The 17948-nt window shown below is 44.1% G+C and overlaps 1 protein-coding gene across 2 annotated transcripts in view; it reads left to right on the top strand.

Moving 5' to 3' along the window:
* LOC139387769 (solute carrier family 12 member 2-like) overlaps positions 1-17948 on the top strand; it is a 133877-nt gene that overhangs the window by 79130 nt on the left and 36799 nt on the right. For both annotated transcript variants that reach the window (XM_071134007.1, XM_071134006.1), the window contains exons 7-18: positions 5278-5386; positions 5818-5945; positions 6097-6181; positions 6282-6448; positions 7877-7984; positions 8321-8444; positions 8675-8776; positions 10447-10602; positions 12978-13077; positions 14603-14714; positions 15536-15676; positions 17621-17727. In XM_071134007.1, coding sequence (XP_070990108.1) covers positions 5278-5386; positions 5818-5945; positions 6097-6181; positions 6282-6448; positions 7877-7984; positions 8321-8444; positions 8675-8776; positions 10447-10602; positions 12978-13077; positions 14603-14714; positions 15536-15676; positions 17621-17727 — 1439 coding nt within the window. The remainder of the gene's footprint in view (positions 1-5277; positions 5387-5817; positions 5946-6096; positions 6182-6281; positions 6449-7876; positions 7985-8320; positions 8445-8674; positions 8777-10446; positions 10603-12977; positions 13078-14602; positions 14715-15535; positions 15677-17620; positions 17728-17948) is intronic.

Genomic DNA, 17948 nt, shown 5'->3' with positions numbered 1-17948 from the left:
TAGTGTCCTTGCTATGTGTGTTAATTCCTGCAGACCTGGTGTCCGGTAATTCCCCTTCTAATCCTTGTGATTTATCTTTTACCCTTTTCTCAGATTGTTCTCACTTTAGTTCTTCCCGTAGTGGAACTTCTGGAGAAAATTAGTCTACGTTTTGATCGTCCTTCACCCCTTTGTTATCCTTGTGCTCTGACACTTTTTGGGAGCTGGGTGCAGGAACGTAGCGAACAGGTCGATTGTAGCGGTAGTCATGTTGATGGCGACGTACTTTACAGTTATTTTGACCGCGGAGGTTATTGGAATCATGGTTTCGTGGTAGAAGCTGTTGTTGTGCGTCATCTCAACGCTCCAATACCTGATAATGCACCCTCTAACTGGAGTGAGTGCTCCTGGTCAAACTTCAAAACCACTGAGTTCTAATTTCAAAGCTGTGGCAAGTTTAGCGTAGTTGTTTAGCATGTGTTGCTGTTGTAGACAAATGAACCTTGTCACGTGTCTATTCGACGTTCGCTTCAACAGGTAAACCCTGTCAGAACCCGTAGCGTTCGGGTAGCCATCCAACATGTCCTCTATGTCAGCTAGAAACGTCTCAGTATCGTTTGGCTGACTTGGAAAGGGGTCAAAGGTGGGGAAATTCTTGATGAGTTTGTCAAGGTATTCCGCGCCAAGCGGGCGGAGAGGGTTGGCTTCATCCTGTGGAGAGATTGGGGCTGAAAGGCCAAGAGGAGAAGCCAAGCCTGGTTTTTGGCCAAGAGGCGCAATATTACTCAGTGCCGAATGGCCAAGAGGAGAAGACCGAGGGACACATGAGCGAGGCAAGGTCTGAAACCTATCGTCTTTACTCCTGTGAGTACAGGGCTCCGGTTGCCTGGATTGGTAGTCTGGACTTCCTCCAGATGGTACCTAAGGGTGGTATTCTGCTGCATTGCAGAGTCCAATATCAATATTTCCATCTTCATCACCTGAGTTCTCATCATTCATTTGGTCAGCGACTTCAATGAGTTCTGCTGATTTGTCATCCAACTTTGTCATTGTGTTCATTAACTGATCGTCTTTGGTCTGTAGTGTTTTGAGTAGAACCGTGTTACTTTGAGTAACGAACTGCATGCATGTTATCAAGTTGAGCGCTCCTGTTTGTAGATAACTCTTCAGATTTATGTAGTTTGGCGTGGACATCATCGTATTTAATTTTGGCTAAATCAAGTTGTTCCTGTAGTGTATGATTTTGTTCCTGTAGAAGACAATTTGTTGAAGTGCTTGTTCATTGTCATACGTTTTTGCAATTACATTTAATTGTTCAGTTTTCAAGCGCAGTTCCATAGCTAGCAGAATTTTTCCCTTTTCTGCATTTGTCATTGGTTTCCCGGTGCTCTCCCCCTGTCCCTTTATGTCTCCCGTTACCTGCTCGTGCTTCAGCTGTGCACTGCGGTATTGGACAGATGCCAATCTCGGATGGCAAGACATCAGGGCTAGACTGGAGAGAACCTTTACGAGGCCCGATGGTTGATTTTGGAAAGCGTTGTTGCCTGCTTTTCCACTAATGGCATAATTAGGGTTGGTATCGCTGCTGAGGTCAGAGATCAATCCATTTGCGGGTGGAGGTTCACTAATTAGCGGGCGAGTGTGGACTACCCCCTCTGATAGCTTGCTCATTATTAGAACATTATGAAAAAATATATGTTTTTCCTAATTTTCCAAAGTTTGGTTTTGGAATATATTGGGAGCTGCAAAGACAATTTTAATATATTTATAGACATTAATGAACCATCAGTACTGGACAGTACTGTGGAAGTTGCAAAAGCAAATTGAATTAATCAATGATAATGATTAATCATACCTGGATAGGCTATCTGGGAATTAAACTTTAAATTTACCTGGGGAGTTGGTTCATCTAGGTTACTATTACAAATCTTAAAGTGTCTCATTTAACTGGAAGAACCTAGAAAGCTATGTTCGACAACTTAAATAAATAAATTGAATGAGACCCAATAATACCCAAGCAATTGAGATTGCTGGATTATCATAAGGATAATGTTAGGTACATTTACCACTATGGTACACCTTCCCCTCAGGCCAAAGCCATATGGGATTCCCGCTGGAGGCGGAGCTGATTGATTGTTCTTTGCAGAAGCAGATGTTACTGATTGATCAAATTTAATGAATAATCAAACCTGTATAGGCTATCTGGGAATTAAACTTTACATTCACCTGGGAAGTTTGTTCATCTAGGTTACTATTGCAAAGTTTAAGGTGTCTCATTTAATTGGAAGAACCTAGAAAGGTATGTCCGATAATTTAAATAAATAAATTGAATGAGACGATAATACCCAAGCAATTGAAATTGCTGGATTATTTTAACGTGATCCACGTTTGGATTTCCAACACTTTTTTTTTAAAGAGATGTACTTGCGATTCTTCACCACCAGTGATACTGAATGCTGAAATGAAACGGAAGTACAAAGAGCGGGACTTCCGTCGCGCAAGGCGGGGGAATTTAAACGGAACACAGGAAGTGAAATGTTCTAACCTTTATGGCTCTAGAAGTTAATATTGACCGACGGATATAGTACTGTTTGGCCTAACGGACTAAATCTGGAATTTATCACTCATTGCTCTGACGCTAAAAACCACTACCGGAGGCTCACTATAGCCTCTTCAAATGGGAACACACACACAACCAATTTGAATGTATACAAAGCAGTCTGTTCGTACACTTCTGTTTGCACAATTGATATATAGAATTCCACAGCAAAGTCTAATTCCTATATTAGATTCCTCACATGGGGCACCATAAATGTTGTCTTTACTATCATTAAATTGAAGACTTCGTTTTTATCAAAGATTCCCTGTAATTAGTATTACGCGATTAAACTGAATAATCATGTAACTGTAATTAACTAGGAAGTCGGGGCACCAAGGAAAGTTTTCAGATAACAAAGTTATAATTTCCCAATATAACCTTTCAGATATTTTCATATCTGATCAATAGTCTTCTGATTAATGATTTATTTATTTTACCTCACGTTAGTCTCATTCCAAACGTCGTAAATTGTTGGTTATCTGCACGATCCCATTCTTCACTGAGTCATCCATACATCAATTGTCTTAAATAGTAATAAATAAATTAACTAAGTAATTCACAGAAATGCATAAACAAACAAAGATGATAAATGTGGTTACATGAAAATGTGCCCTAGTGGGCTGAACCGGCATGGCGGTTTGTTAGACAAGAGGGGGAGTGGGGGTCGACTAAGAAGTCACTACAAAGTGATAACTTTAACAATTGAAATGCTAATCCTTACACATGAACGCTCACTCAGTCGGGAACAATTACAATCAATATATATATTTACGCTCAGTGTGTCGTCTTGATCGCTGGTGAAAAGTTTGTTTATTTTGTAGAATTGTCCGTCTCTTTCCCTCTCTTTCTCAGGGGTGGTTAGAGGGGTTTGTTCAGAGTGACATTCGTTATAGGATGGATGTTTCGGTGGTTGTCATTCTTCGCATTCAATGATGCCGAATTCCTAGCTGCAGACTAGTAATTAATATCAAAGACTTGTTCTTATTCTGTCGGTATCGATAGTCTAAGAGTTTAACCACATGGTATGGTTAAAAAGATTCAGCAATGGTCTACACCTTTAGCCATCTCGTAATTGAGGTAAGCTTGGTCTGGTGATAATTTCTCAAAGTTGGGTTTTATTCGGAATGGCAGAAAAGGGCTGTCCCAGGATGTCTGACCCGAACTGGGCTCAGGGGCGGTCGTCTGATTTAGTTCAAATCCAATTCCCTTTTTGAGTTTTCCTTCATTAAACAGTCCAAAATCACATTGTAAAATTGTGTAAACAGTATCATACTCATCTTATACAACAATTAGATGTAAACCTTATATCTGGGGCTATTATATAAACAGAGTTATGGTAATGTGGCCACACCGTCTCCCATGAGCTTCCCAAGTTGTGACAAACGGACCAGTTCGTAGCTGGATTCTTCACCGATCTTTTACACTTTCTCCAGAACATGAAATGTGTTAGTACCTCAAGTTCTGTGAGGTGGAAGGATTTCCTTTGTCTCCATGAAAAACAACTCTCTATAACTGTGTGTCCATGAGGTCTTCTCAGGAATTTATGACCTCTGACCACAGCAGCCTAGTTGAAGGAGGCAAGGGGGAGGCAGGGAGAGGGGGATGGGCTTGCTATACCCAAAGAGGCCAACGTCATGACACTGTTTAACCTCTAGTGACACCCCATCCCGTGAACGGGACCTTTGTCATCATCTGACACTAATTAGCATAACGCAACGGACATAAATATTCATATTCCTATTCATGAAAATCACAAATTATATATATTGAGACACAACTTAGCCTTTTGTTAATCACCCAGTCATCTCAGATGTTCAAAATATGCTTTACAGCCAAAGCTAGACAAGCATTTGTGTAAGTTTATCGATAGCCTAGCATAGCATTTTGTCCAGCTAGCAGCAGGTAACTTGGTCACGGAAATCAGAAAAGCAATCAAATTAAATAGTTTACCTTTGATGAGCTTCGGATGTTTTCACTCACGAGACTCCCAGTTAGATAGCAAATGTTCCTTTTTTCCAAAAATATTATTTTTGTAGGCGAAATAGCTCCGTTTGTTCTTCACGTTTGGCTGAGAAATCGCCCGGAAATGAAAAATATTCCAAATTAGCTCCATAATATCGACAGAAACATGGCAAATGTTGTTTATAATCAATCCTCAAGGTGTTTTTCAAATATCTATTCGATAATATATCCATCGGGACAATTAGTTTTTCAGTAGGACCGATTGGAATAATGGCTACCTCTGTATTTTACGCGAGAATCTCTCTGGAGCATCAGGTGACCACTTGCGCAATGTAGCCGCTTACGGGTATTCTTCAACGTAAATGCGTAAAACTACGTCACAATGCTGTAGACACCTTTGGGAATACGGAGAAAGAGTAATCTGGTTGATAGCCCATTCACTGCTCAATAGGGACGCATTGGAACGCAGCGCTTTCAAAACATGATGCACTTACTTGTATGTAAACTTTTGACCCATTGGAATTGTGATACAGTGAATTTTAAGTGAAATAATCTGTCTGTAAACAATTTTTGGAAAAATTACTTGTCATGCACAAAGTAGATGTCCTAACCGACTTGCCAAAACTATAGTTTGTTAACAAGAAATGTGTGGAGTGGTTGAAAAACAAGTTTTAATGACTCCAACCTAAGTGTATGTAAACTTCCGACTGTAATTAACATGTTCATTCTGTCCACAGGCTCAGATATTCCTGCTGGTCGTTCTGATTACGGCCATCTTCAACTACTTCATTGGCTCCTTCATCCCACTCAAGTCCAAGGAGTCGCAGGGCTTCTTTGGCTACGACAGTATGACCCTGTTTGGTTCTCCCTTTACACAACACAAACTGACATGACTCTCAAGCAAAAGTAAAGACAGTCTAAAACGTGTCAAGTGAAATTAGATTGACACAGTACCGGTGGTTTCGTTGTGGAGCTATAATTCTGAATTAATGTATTCTTCTCTGAACTCATGACCTACATGACTACTGTATGCAGTATGACGTACTGGCTACTCAAAGTGGTACTAGAGTTTTTTTTTATGAAATCACAAGACCAAACCAATTGGATTATTTGTAATTCACTTTGCGACCTGATTCCAACTCACAGATCAACTGATCGAGTCTGACTGTCCTAAGATACGCACTGCATGCTTTGTAACTCTTGTTCTCTCTTGCATTCTCTCTTGATCTGTTCACCTCTCCTTTCTCTCTCTTTCCCCCCCGCTCTCCTGCTCTAAGGTGCGATTATGATGGAGAACATGGGTCCGGACTTCCGAGGCACAGAGTCGTTTTTCTCCGTCTTTGCCATCTTCTTCCCTGCAGCCACCGGCATTCTGGCCGGCGCCAACATCTCAGGAGATCTTTCTGTAAGGACCCCAGGTCATTGATTAGAACAAAACAAGCAGATCCAAATTCATATAAAAAGGATACAATCAATGGAACTCATGTAGTCTTGATTAAAAGTGGGACTTGATTTGAAATCAGTTTGAGGGACTAGGCATGTCTTTATATTCACAGGACCCACAACTGGCCATTCCAAGAGGAACACTCTTAGCCATTCTGATCACTGGCATTGTCTACCTGGGGGTTGCCATTTCTACTGGTATGTGGAATTTCTTCTCATTTGTCCCGAACAAGACCGAATAAATTATACATATTACAGATAGAGAGTTTGTGACAGTTTGTCTTGTTTCTCATTAAAGGCTCTTGCATTGTGAGAGACGCCACAGGAAACGGCAATGACACACTCAGCGCACAGTTCATGGCCAACTGCACTGACGCCGCCTGCAAATTTGGCTATGACTTCTCCTACTGCAAGGGTGATGACGGCCAGTACAACTGCAGATATGGACTCCAGAACGACTTCCAGGTACACTTCGTGACTACACTACAAAAGTATGTGGACACCTGTCGTCGGACATCTCATACCAAAATCGTGGGGATTAATATGGAGTTGGTTCCCCCCTTTGCTCCTAGAGCAGCCTCCACTCTTCTGGGAAGACTTTCCACTAGACGTTGGAACATTGCTGCTATAACAGCCTCCACTCTTCTGGGAAGGCTTTCCACTAGATGTTGGAACGTTGCTGCAGGGACTTGCTTCCATTTAGCCACGAGCATTAGTGAGGTCGGCACTGATGTTGGGTGATGATGACTGCCTCGCTCGCATTCAACGTTCCAATTCATCCCAAATGTGTTCAGTGGGGTTGAGGCCAAACCGGGCTCAACAAACCATTTCTGTATGAACCTCACTTTGTGCACAGGGGCATTGTCATGCTGCAACAGGAAAGGGCCTTCCCCAAACTTTTGCTACATTTGGAAGCATAGAATTTCTAGAATGCCATTGTCTGCTGTAGCGTTTCCCATCACTCGAACTAAGGGGCCTAGCCTGAACCATGAAATACAGCCCCAGACCATTATTCCTCCTCCACCAAACTTTACCGTTGGCATTATACGTTGGGGCAGGTAGCGGTCTCCTGGCATCCGCCAAACACAGATTTGTCCGTCAGACTACCAGATGGTGAAGTGTGATTCATCACTCCAGAGAACGTGTTTTCACTGCTCCAGAATCCAATTGCGGCACGCTTTACACCACTCCAGCAGACGCTTGGCATTGCGCATGGTGATCTTAGGCTTGTGTGCGGCTCCTCGGCCATGGAAACTCATTTAAACAAACATTTATTGTGCTGACGTTGCTTCCAGAGGCAGTTTGGTACTCTGTAGTGAGTGTTACAACCGAGGACAGACGATTTTTACACGCTTCAGCACTCAGCGGTCCCATTTTGTGAGCTTTTGTGGCCTACCTCTTCGCCGTTGTTGTCCTAGATGGTTGGACTTAACAATAACAGCACTTACAGTTCACTGGGGAAGCTCTAGCAGGGCAGAAATTTTACCAACTGACTTGTTGGAAAGGTGGCATCCTGTGATTGTGCCACGTTGAAAGTCACTGAGCTCTTCAGTTAGGTCATTCTACTGCCAATGTTTGTCCTCTGGAGATTGCATGGCTGTGTGCTCAGATTTCTACATCTGTCAGCAACGGGTGTGGCTGAAATAGCAGAATCCTCTAATTTGGAGGGGTGTCCACATGCTTTGTGTATATATAGTGCATGTCTGATTGGGTGATGTTTGCCACCTAGAACGGCAGCCATTTTGTGGCATTTTTTATCACCGTTGAGTGGTGAGGGGAACTTGAAGAAACGTACATACTTAGTCCTCTTCGTCCCGGGTTGGATAGGGTTGTCGAAGATAGGTCTGGCCTTATGGGCTCAGCTGTTTAACCGGTATCATGCCTTTTCCTTAGGTCATGAGCATCGTGTCCGGGTTCAGCCCCATCATCACCGCCGGAATCTTCTCCGCCACTCTGTCCTCTGCCCTGGCCTCTCTGGTCAGCGCCCCCAAAGTGTTCCAGGTAGACTCTGTCCTCAGATCCTGCTTCCTTAATCTGTCCCTGCTAGTCACGTTATGCTTTTACCATATGATCCTCACTTTATGGAATAGCCTGCAGAGTTTATACACATGTCCTGTTACACTACTATAGCCTGCAGAGTTTATGCACATGTCCTGTTACACTACTATAGCCTGCAGAGTTTATGCACATGTCCTGTTACAGTTACTGTCCCATAGACACAAATCAAAGGCAAGGTTGTGATCTTGTATCCCAATGTTCCTCAGGTCATCATCTAGTGTCCCATCTGCTGATTAGTAAAGCGGTGTCCAATTCCAATGGTTTTTCCTTCTCCTCCAGGCTCTATGCAAAGACAACATCTACCCCGGCCTTGAGATGTTCGCCAAGGGATATGGCAAGAACAACGAGCCCCTTCGCGGCTACATCCTCACCTTCTGCATCGCTCTGGCCTTCATCCTCATTGGTAATTACGCTGTCCAGGTTTAGACATCTAGCAATGACACTATTATTCACAATACGACATTCTGTAGTATGTCATGAAAATGTAATTCAGTATTATGTCAGTATATCATTCAGTAGTACATCAGTAATATGTCATTTAGTAGTATAATTTTGTCCTAATGTTTACTATTGAAAGTCTATGGACAGTTCCCTATGAACAACTAAACTGCCATGATTTTGTCTTTATTTTAGCCCAGTTGAACGTTATTGCTCCCATCATCTCCAACTTCTTCCTGGCCTCCTATGCTCTCATCAACTTCTCTGTATTCCACGCCTCTCTGGCCAACTCTCCAGGTAAGTCCTTTTGGGACAACAACAAAACTTTCCTGAGGAAAAGTTATATCTGCAGAAAGTCTGGAATTTCAATGCGACCAAAAAACAGCCCAGAAGGTCCTGACTATGGCCAGAATGAAGTCATGAGTCTTAACAGTTAAGTCATTAGGCTTGAAGGTGAGATTTAATAGGAAATAGGACTTTCAAACAAATGATTTATAGGTGGGGGCAGTCCTCACTCTGTCATTCTTAGTGAATGCATTGCTCCACTGGTATGCGTTGCATTGAGTCGCATCTATCTTTGCCATTCCCCAAATAGCTTAAGCCTTGAGATAACGGATGTAATGACATGCCTGAGTTATGGGAACATTGTCATAACTGGACAATTGTTTTATTAAAGAATGGCAACTGCGACCTTTATGATAAGGCCCACAGTTTTATTCTTAAGGAAGTCAATTGGAAGAAATGGGATTGTCTCAATGGCTCTCAGTATTATGCAAATGATTGATAGACAACTTGGTTGAAAGCAATACAGCTGGGAAACGACATGTACTGCTGCTTATTATTCAATGCAACACATATAAATAAATAATAATAAATCCGTATATTGGATTTGACCCTTGTCTGACTGGTGTGATTTGTGTAGGAGTCAAACCTCAGGGACTGGGGTTTAGTAGTGAGGCTAGCTTGGCATGATGGCACAGTGTCATTAAATGTCACTTATCTACGCTGGATGATGTCCACTCAGTGTCAACTGTCAGTCTATTGGTGTCAAGAAATCAAGATCTTTACTGTCATTTTTTTGGTACCTAATGGTCATCAGTTGTGCCTTAGTCATGATGGAAAAGACAAATTAATGTACGAAGTTGAAACGACCCTTTCATTGTTGTATCATCCAGCCGTCGTTGTATAAAGTGATGTTTGTTTTTCTGTTAATACCACAAAGAAAGCCCTAGGAGAACGCCAGGTACAGATTTTATACCTAATTCTGACATTGTCCACGCAGACCATTTAATTACACGGATTTAAAGGGTACATGACTCACTAGAAGCAAGGCAATAGACACTTGGCTTCTCGCCTCTGGAAAGTCAAACTGGCAATGTCTAACGCCTTCTTTTCTGGCCACCTAGAGCCCATTTTTGCTCTCCCAACGGGCACGGGGCAAAGAATGACGTCACTCCACTGTACCCTTTATGTCCTGTGGTTTTTGTAGTTCTTGTCACTGTGTAACCGTGCGCACAGTTAAACTGTGCCCCATTGTACCAGTTTACTAAACTCCCACTAGTCTAGTCTCTTTAGTATCTAATTAACTGGGATCCAGTAGTGGATGTAACATTATTGTGCAATGTTTTTTTACACCATTTGTAATCCACGTGCATATCCCTGCTCTTTCCTTAAATTAGTGACGTTGCTATATTAAGCCGCCGCCCATTTTTTATGATGTAATGCACTTGCTGATTTCTTCATAGACACGAGTGGCAGATTCGAGCTAACCTTTTGGATTCTACCTCTGTTCATGTTCGTATGTTATTCCTTACATTTGGATATATAACCCATTCTAACCTCTCTACGGTCTTTTACAATAAGGATAAAGGCCATATGCTGGCACCCCTTGGTATTACTGACCCCCAAAGTGCATTTTTACGAGGGTCCTTATAAGGGAGTCCACCTAACGTTTCTCTGATCCTTAGGGTGGCGCCCCAGCTTCAAGTTCTACAACATGTGGGTGTCCCTGGCTGGAGCTGTGCTGTGCTGCGTGGTCATGTTCGTCATCAATTGGTGGGCAGCCCTGATGACCAACGTTATTGTCATGGGCCTCTACATCTACGTGAGCTACAAGAAGCCCGGTGAGTGACTCAAGACCAGGCCAAGTCGGCCATCTTGGATTGCCTCAACATCGACTAGTGTTATTTTGCCAAGATAGGTGCTCATTGAGAAACTTGGCTAACATGGCTTACGGTTATCTTACTTTACAAAGATCATTACCATATTATTTCATGAATTAGCCTACCCTTTAATTGAAAAAATATAGCAATGCCCCCAAAAGAGGTCAATCGCTGTGAATTACACCTCACCACTTAGTGTAAATAATGTCCTAGTCTTTTGATTCCACTTAAATTTAAACCTTTTATGACTAAGCCACATTAGCACAATGCACTGAAAGTCCCCTGATGCCCAAAGATGCTTTGAACACCCCCGAGTGGCGCAGTGGTCTAATGCACTGCATCTCAGTGCTAGAGATGTCACTACAGACCCTGGTTCGATCCCGGGCTGTAACACAACCGGCCATGATCGGGGGTCCCATAGGGCGGGGCACAATTGGCCCAGCGTCATCCGGGTTAGGGGAGGATTTGGCCTTCATTGTAAATAAGAATTTGTTCTTAACTGACTTGCCTAGTTAAATAACATAAACGCTTTGAACACAATGTGAATCAGGCCCCACTATTGATATTTCAAGCTTTTTTTTATTGCTGATGCATACATGTATTTTGGTGAAGTGCATTTGCATTACAATTATGTTTTTGTTGTGCACCCTCTGCTGCAGTGCAGCCCAGGCCAACATGGTTGAAATGTATTTATAGCTAAACGCAGGGTTGTGGAAACGGGCAGTATGACTACAGCCGAAATGAACCAGCTATTCACAATGTGATGCTGTATTGAGGTCCGTTACATTTGAATCAGAGGGCTTGCCGCTTACAGGGAAGGCAGGATGTGGGTTGTCAAAAACAATGGCTCTCGGCTCTATTTGCAGGGTAGAACATATGTTTCCACAAAAATATTCTGTCAACTTCGTCATTCAGTCTGTTAATTAGCATACGGATTTATAAATTATTATTTCTACCTTGTACATTAATAGACTTTCCCTCCGATGCTGATTTGCCAAAGGGCTGGCTCATTCTCCTGTTAACTTTTCTTAAGCTGCCCACCCAAGCAAGGCAGCGTGACATTAAATGGGGGGCTTTTAAATGTCTAGTGCTGGGATGATGAGGGTGCGGATACATGCAGTTACATACGCTTGAGTACTAGACTGTTGAGGTCCCCACAGGGTTAAGATGGTCCACTGTGTTAGTGCTCAGGCTCTCTGGCCTGGCTGTGCTGTGCTGATTCCCCACAGGGTATCCACTGGAGCAAGCTGAGGACTAGACTGTTGAGGTCCCCACAGGGTTAAGATGGTCCACTGTGTTAGTGCTCAGGCTCTCTGGCCTGGCTGTGCTGATTCTATCCTGGAGCAAGCTGCGGAGGAGGTCCCCACATGTTTAGACTGTTGAGGTCCCCACAGGGTTAAGATGGTCCATTGTGTTAGTGCTCAGGCTCTCTGGCCTGGCTGTGCTGATTCTATCCTGGAGCAAGCTGAGGACTAGACTGTTGAGGTCCCCACAGGGTGTGTTAGTGCTCAGGAGCAAGCTGAGGACTAGACCCCTACAGGGTTAAGATGGTCCATTGTGTTAGTGCTCAGGCTCTCTGGCCTGGCTGTGCTGATTCTATCCTGGAGCAAGCTGAGGACTAGACTGTTGAGGTCCCCACAGGGTTAAGATGGTCCACTGTGTTAGTGCTCAGGCTCTCTGGCCTGGCTGTGCTGATTCTATCCTGGAGCAAGCTGAGGACTAGACTGTTGAGGTCCCCACAGGGTTAAGATGGTCCATTGTGTTAGTGCTCAGGCTCTCTGGCCTGGCTGTGCTGATTCTATCCTGGAGCAAGCTGAGGACTAGACTGTTGAGGTCCCCACAGGGTTAAGATGGTCCACTGTGTTAGTGCTCAGGCTCTCTGGCCTGGCTGTGCTGGTTCTATCCTGGAGCAAGCTGAGGACTAGACTGTTGAGGTCCCCACAGGGTTAAGATGGTCGATTGGAAGTCCCCATATGGAACCGCTGGCTCTGGGTAAACAAACCTGACCTGCGCTGGAAACCCCAGGGGGCGCACCAGACACCAATTTAGACATTCACAGAGGCACACTTGTATGAACACACACATACACAAATAGCGTCACACACTCCATTTGACATGCAGCTATATACACACACATGCTCTCACATGCTCTCCCTCACAGACACATTCTCACACACGCAGAGTCACAGCTTCACACACAGCTCTACACACTCATGCACAGCATCTCTACTGACTCCCACACTGCATGGAACTTGTTCCAATGGCCTGACTGGCTTAATGGCCACCCATACAGGGTCCTGACTTGAGAATGTGACTATGTTTGTCCTCTCTTCCAGATGTGAACTGGGGCTCCTCGACCCAGGCTCTGACATACCATCAGGCCCTGACCCACAGTCTGCACCTCAGCAGTGTTGAGGACCACATCAAGAACTTCAGGTATAGAACACACTTTAGCACACACACACACACACACACACACACTACTTAGACCAAAGGAATGGTATGGTCTTTGAAATGCAGTGGCCCATAGAAAGGCTATATTCTTAACACTCACTAAACCACCTTAGTTTTACCACCAGCGCCCTTCCTAGTGTTTCATTATGCTACTTTTTCAATATTTACTGGGGAAAATGTTCAGTATTCAGGAAATGTCCTTCATTCACGTTGTCATAAAGGCTGTTGCCCTGTTAGTTCTAACAGTATCTGATAGGCAAATTAGATGAACAACTCTTCACTTAATTACCCTTCGATGTTGCATGGCAAGTTGTCACTAGCACATGCCCACTGAGGTGTGCAGATCCGGGGAGGCTGCAGCAGGCTGACTGCATCCGGGTGGCAGGGGAGGACATTGCTGTTTGTCCAGTCAGGCAGGCTACAGCAGGCCCATCTCTCCGTCTCGGCATGACACATCCCCTTGGAGAGGGTTGTGTAACTGCACACCTGGGACAACAGTGGCAGATACTTGGCATCCTGAACACTGCCTTGCCTCAGAGGACAAAAGTGTGAGACTAAATAGTCTATTCTCGAAAACCTAGCATCTGTCATCATATAGCAACGGTGTAGAGCATGGGAGTTGGGGTATAGAACCGTGTTTCTCGAAGACGTGGGCACTGCCTCAACCACACAAACAAGGGGGCAGACATATTTTAGTACTAGTGTTCTAGTGATACAATATCAAATGGATGCTTACCTTGATTTTAATCAAGCATACACTCTCGTCCAGGGTCTTGTTCAGAAACACTGATATAGGAAAAGCTTTCCATCAGGTCACCCTCAGAACTTGTCTGAGCCACAACACGACTATCTCATGCTCTATTGTTCACCTGCTCACACATGGACTGTAAGAGTTGCTGTGGATGCTTTTCAGAATGCGCAATTCGCCCTGGAAGTGTTGCCATGGCAATAAACCGGCGATGAGGGATTATGGAGCATCTGATATTGTCTTCAGAATTCAAACGTGTTACTCCTGGACTTCTCGTTTCCCCCGTCCTGGCTCTCTTATTAATCCCATGTGCTTAACATAGCTTTGATTTGATGTGCGTTACTCCATCCGAGTCTGTTCTTGTTCTTGATGAAAACCTCTGCTCTCAAGGTCATTAGAAGACATTGAGAGAGATGAAGCACTGAGGAGTACTGTGTGCATGTGACCTCGTGAAAAAGTCAAAAGGGTGAGGCAAGCGGTGGCCATTGGTTAACCCTCCTGGAGAGGTAGTGGGTGCATGTTTTAGTTTCAGCTCTGCGCTAAACTGACCGAAATCTACTAAATCAGCTGCTCATTAGAACTTTGATTAACAGAATCAGGTGGGTTGCCGTAAAAAAACACCTGCTCATCAAGTATATCTCCTTGAGGAGGGTTGGCCATCCTTGGGTTAGATATTGGTGTCCCTAGTATGTGTACCATTTACTGTTAGCATGGATACTAGCTAAATGCTGTTTTTGTATTGACTATGTTTTACCACAGACCCCAGTGCTTGGTGATGACGGGATACCCCAACTCCCGTCCGGCTCTGCTCCACCTGGTCCACGCCTTCACCAAGAACGTGGGCCTGATGATCTGCGGCCATGTGCGTACGGTGAGTCACCAGAGACTTCGCCTACCTGGAGACCATTTTGGCTCCATCACATAACTGTACCATAGCACACAACAGGGCCATTTTGGCTCCATTTCACAATGTTCCACTCTTATTTTATAGCATACCCTTAACCTTAGATTACTAATCTCAATGCAATGTCATAATTACTTCTAGTTAACTACTGGTGACTAACCAGAACACAGTGGCTGCCCTATTGTTTTGAACCTTGTGTTGCAGGTTGAAGGTTGTGTTGCTCATATTAATCCCGTTTACTTTCAAATCCACATTTCATGTTGATTGAGTCGTTGCTCCCAATTACCGATTGTTTTTTTTTGTTTTTTTCATGACTATTAGCGACTTTTTTCCCCATCTAAATCCCTCACGTGTGCGTTACCTGGGGGCAATAAAACTGCCGTTCCATTAAAGCGGTGTGGGACTGGGGAAATGTAATCGTCCCTGCGCTGTGCCCACAACGCTCTCTCTTTCTCTCTCATGAACACACGCACTCTCACTTTCTCTATTCTTCCATTAACACTGGCAAAAAAGAGTGAGTGCTTCAACACCAGCCAATGGTAAAAATGGGCTGCTTTTTACGCTAAAGCCCCTCTCTAGAAAAGGAAGACTCCCTGAATGGACCTTTTAAGGCTGTTTGAATTGGGGCTTCTTCCAGGAAAACGTAAGATCCTTTGACGGTAACTGGTACTGTGAATGTGATTTTGACTGTGCAAGGTGGAACTACATCTACGTTTGTTAATGAGTTGCTAAATGCTACACTTGGCCTTTAGCGTGACTGTTCTTATCTATGTGTGTTGTGTCCACAGGGCTCCAGAAGACCCAACTTCAAAGAGCTGTCCAACGACCAGACGCGTTACCAGCGCTGGCTGCTGAAAAACGAGACCAAGGCTTTCTACACCCCTGTGTTTGCCGACGACATGAGACAGGGCACCCAGTATCTGTTACAGGTGAGAACAGACAAACACTGCAATTGGTGGAAGCGGTGGGATCTGCTGTAGTTTTTTTTACAAGTACAACATTTTTGTTCTATATATAAACTCAGCAGAAAAAGAAACGTCCCTTTTTCAGGACCCTGTCTTTCAAAGATAATTCGTAAAAATCCACAGATCTTCATTGTAAAGGGTTTAAACACTGTTTCCCATGCTTGTTTAATGAACCATAAACAATTAATGAACATGCACCAAAACAGCTTACAGACGGTAGGCAATTAAGGTCACAGTAATGAAAACTTAGGACACTAAATAAGCCTTTCTACTGACTCTGAAAAACACCAAAAGAAAGATGCCCAGGGTCTTTGCTCATCTGCGTGAACGTGCCTTAGGCATGCTGCAAGGAGGCATGAGGACTGCAGATTTGGCCAGGGCAATAAATTGCAATATTCGTACTGTGAGATGCCTAAGGCAGGGCTATAGGGAGACAGGACGGACAGCTGATCATCCTCGCAGTGGTAGACCACTTGTAGCAACTTGTAGCAACACCTGCACATGATCGGTACATCCGAACATCACACCTGCGGGACAGGTACAGGATGGCAAGAACTGCCCTAGTTACACTGGAACACACAATCCCTCCATCAGTGCTCAGACTGTCCGCAATAGGCTGAGAGAGGCTGGACTGAGGGCTTGTAGGCCTGTTGTAAGGCAGGTCCTCACCAGACATCACCGGCAACAACGTCGCCTATGGGCACAAGCCCACCATTGCTGGACCAGACAGAACTGGCAAAAAGTGCTCTTCACTGACGAGTTGCGGTCTTGTCTCACCAGGGGTGATGGTCGGATTCGCGTTCATCGTCGAAGGAATGAGCGTTACACCGAGGCCTGTGCTCTGGAGCGGGATCGATTTGGAGGTGGAGGATCCGTCATGGTCTAGGGCGGTGTGTCACAGCATCATCGGACTGAGCCTGTTGTCATTGCAGGCAATCTCAACTCTGTGCGTTACAGGGAAGACATCCTCCTCCTTCATGTGGTATCCTTCCTGCAGGCTCATCCTGACATGACCCTCCAGCATGACAATGCCACCAGCCATACTGCTCGTTCTGTGCGTGATTTCCTGCAGGACATGAATGTCAGTGTTCTGCCATGTCCAGCGAAGAGCCCGGATCTCAATCCCATTGAGCACGTCTGGGACCTGTTGGATTGGAGGGTGAGGACAAGGGTGCCTTGGTGGAAGAGTGGGGTAACATCTCACAGCAAGAACTGGCACATCTGGTGCAGTCCATGAGGAGGAGATGCACTGCATTACTTAATGCAGCTGGTGGCCACATCAGATACTGACTGTTACTTTTGATTTTGACCCCCCCTTTGTTCAGCGACACATTATTTCACTTCTGTTAGTCACATGTCTGTGGAACTTGTTCAGTTTGTGTCTCAGTTGTTGAATCTTGTTATGTTCATACAAATATTTACACATGTTAAGTTTGCTGAAAATAAACGCAGTTGACAGTGAGAGGACGTTTTTATTTTTTCAGAGTTTATATTTGAATTCTACTCTGTTTTCCCTAGAAACACATGCCTTTGGATTTATGCTAAATTTGACAATTTTTTTCCTGAAGTTCACATTGAACATTGAGTCAAAGTGCATGATAATATATTGAAAACCATTGTGGTGTGTAGTTGAGGTCAGTTCCAGTTCAACTCCATGGAATTGTCAAATTACATGGAAAACTAGAATTAAAAAAAGATCCATGGATCAAGATTGAATTAACCCCAATGCAGGTGATATACTTTAATGTTATGATTGCTGGCCAAACAGACTTTTTCATGCTTGATAGCGATTGCGTAAGCTGATCTTTTGGGAGGTGCAGCACCCTGTCAAATTGATCTACAGATAGGGATTCATTTAGTAGTGGCTTTAGGTTGGTCTGACCTGTTCTCCTCTCTGTTTTACCCAAGGCTGCCGGACTGGGTCGCCTGAGGCCCAACACTCTGGTGATTGGCTACAAGAGTGACTGGAGGGACGGAGACATGATGAACGTGGAGACCTACATCCACATGATTCAGTGAGTAAACAAACGGGGGCTTTGCAAGCCACCTCATCAAAAGGCCGTCCACAAAGATGCCCGATCTAGAACAGTCATTGTTTTAAAGCACCTGAACATGAGATGGGTTGTGAAGATAACATGCTTAGTCACAAAACCAAAGTACTCTATATGGAATACTACACACACACACACACACACACACACACACACTAGTTTGGACTTCTGTCAACTTTTATTCA

Source organism: Oncorhynchus clarkii, chromosome 29 (assembly GCF_045791955.1).
Source record: "Oncorhynchus clarkii lewisi isolate Uvic-CL-2024 chromosome 29, UVic_Ocla_1.0, whole genome shotgun sequence".
Taxonomy (NCBI): Eukaryota; Metazoa; Chordata; class Actinopteri; order Salmoniformes; family Salmonidae; genus Oncorhynchus; species Oncorhynchus clarkii.
This window is presented reverse-complemented; position numbering and strand designations above follow the sequence as displayed.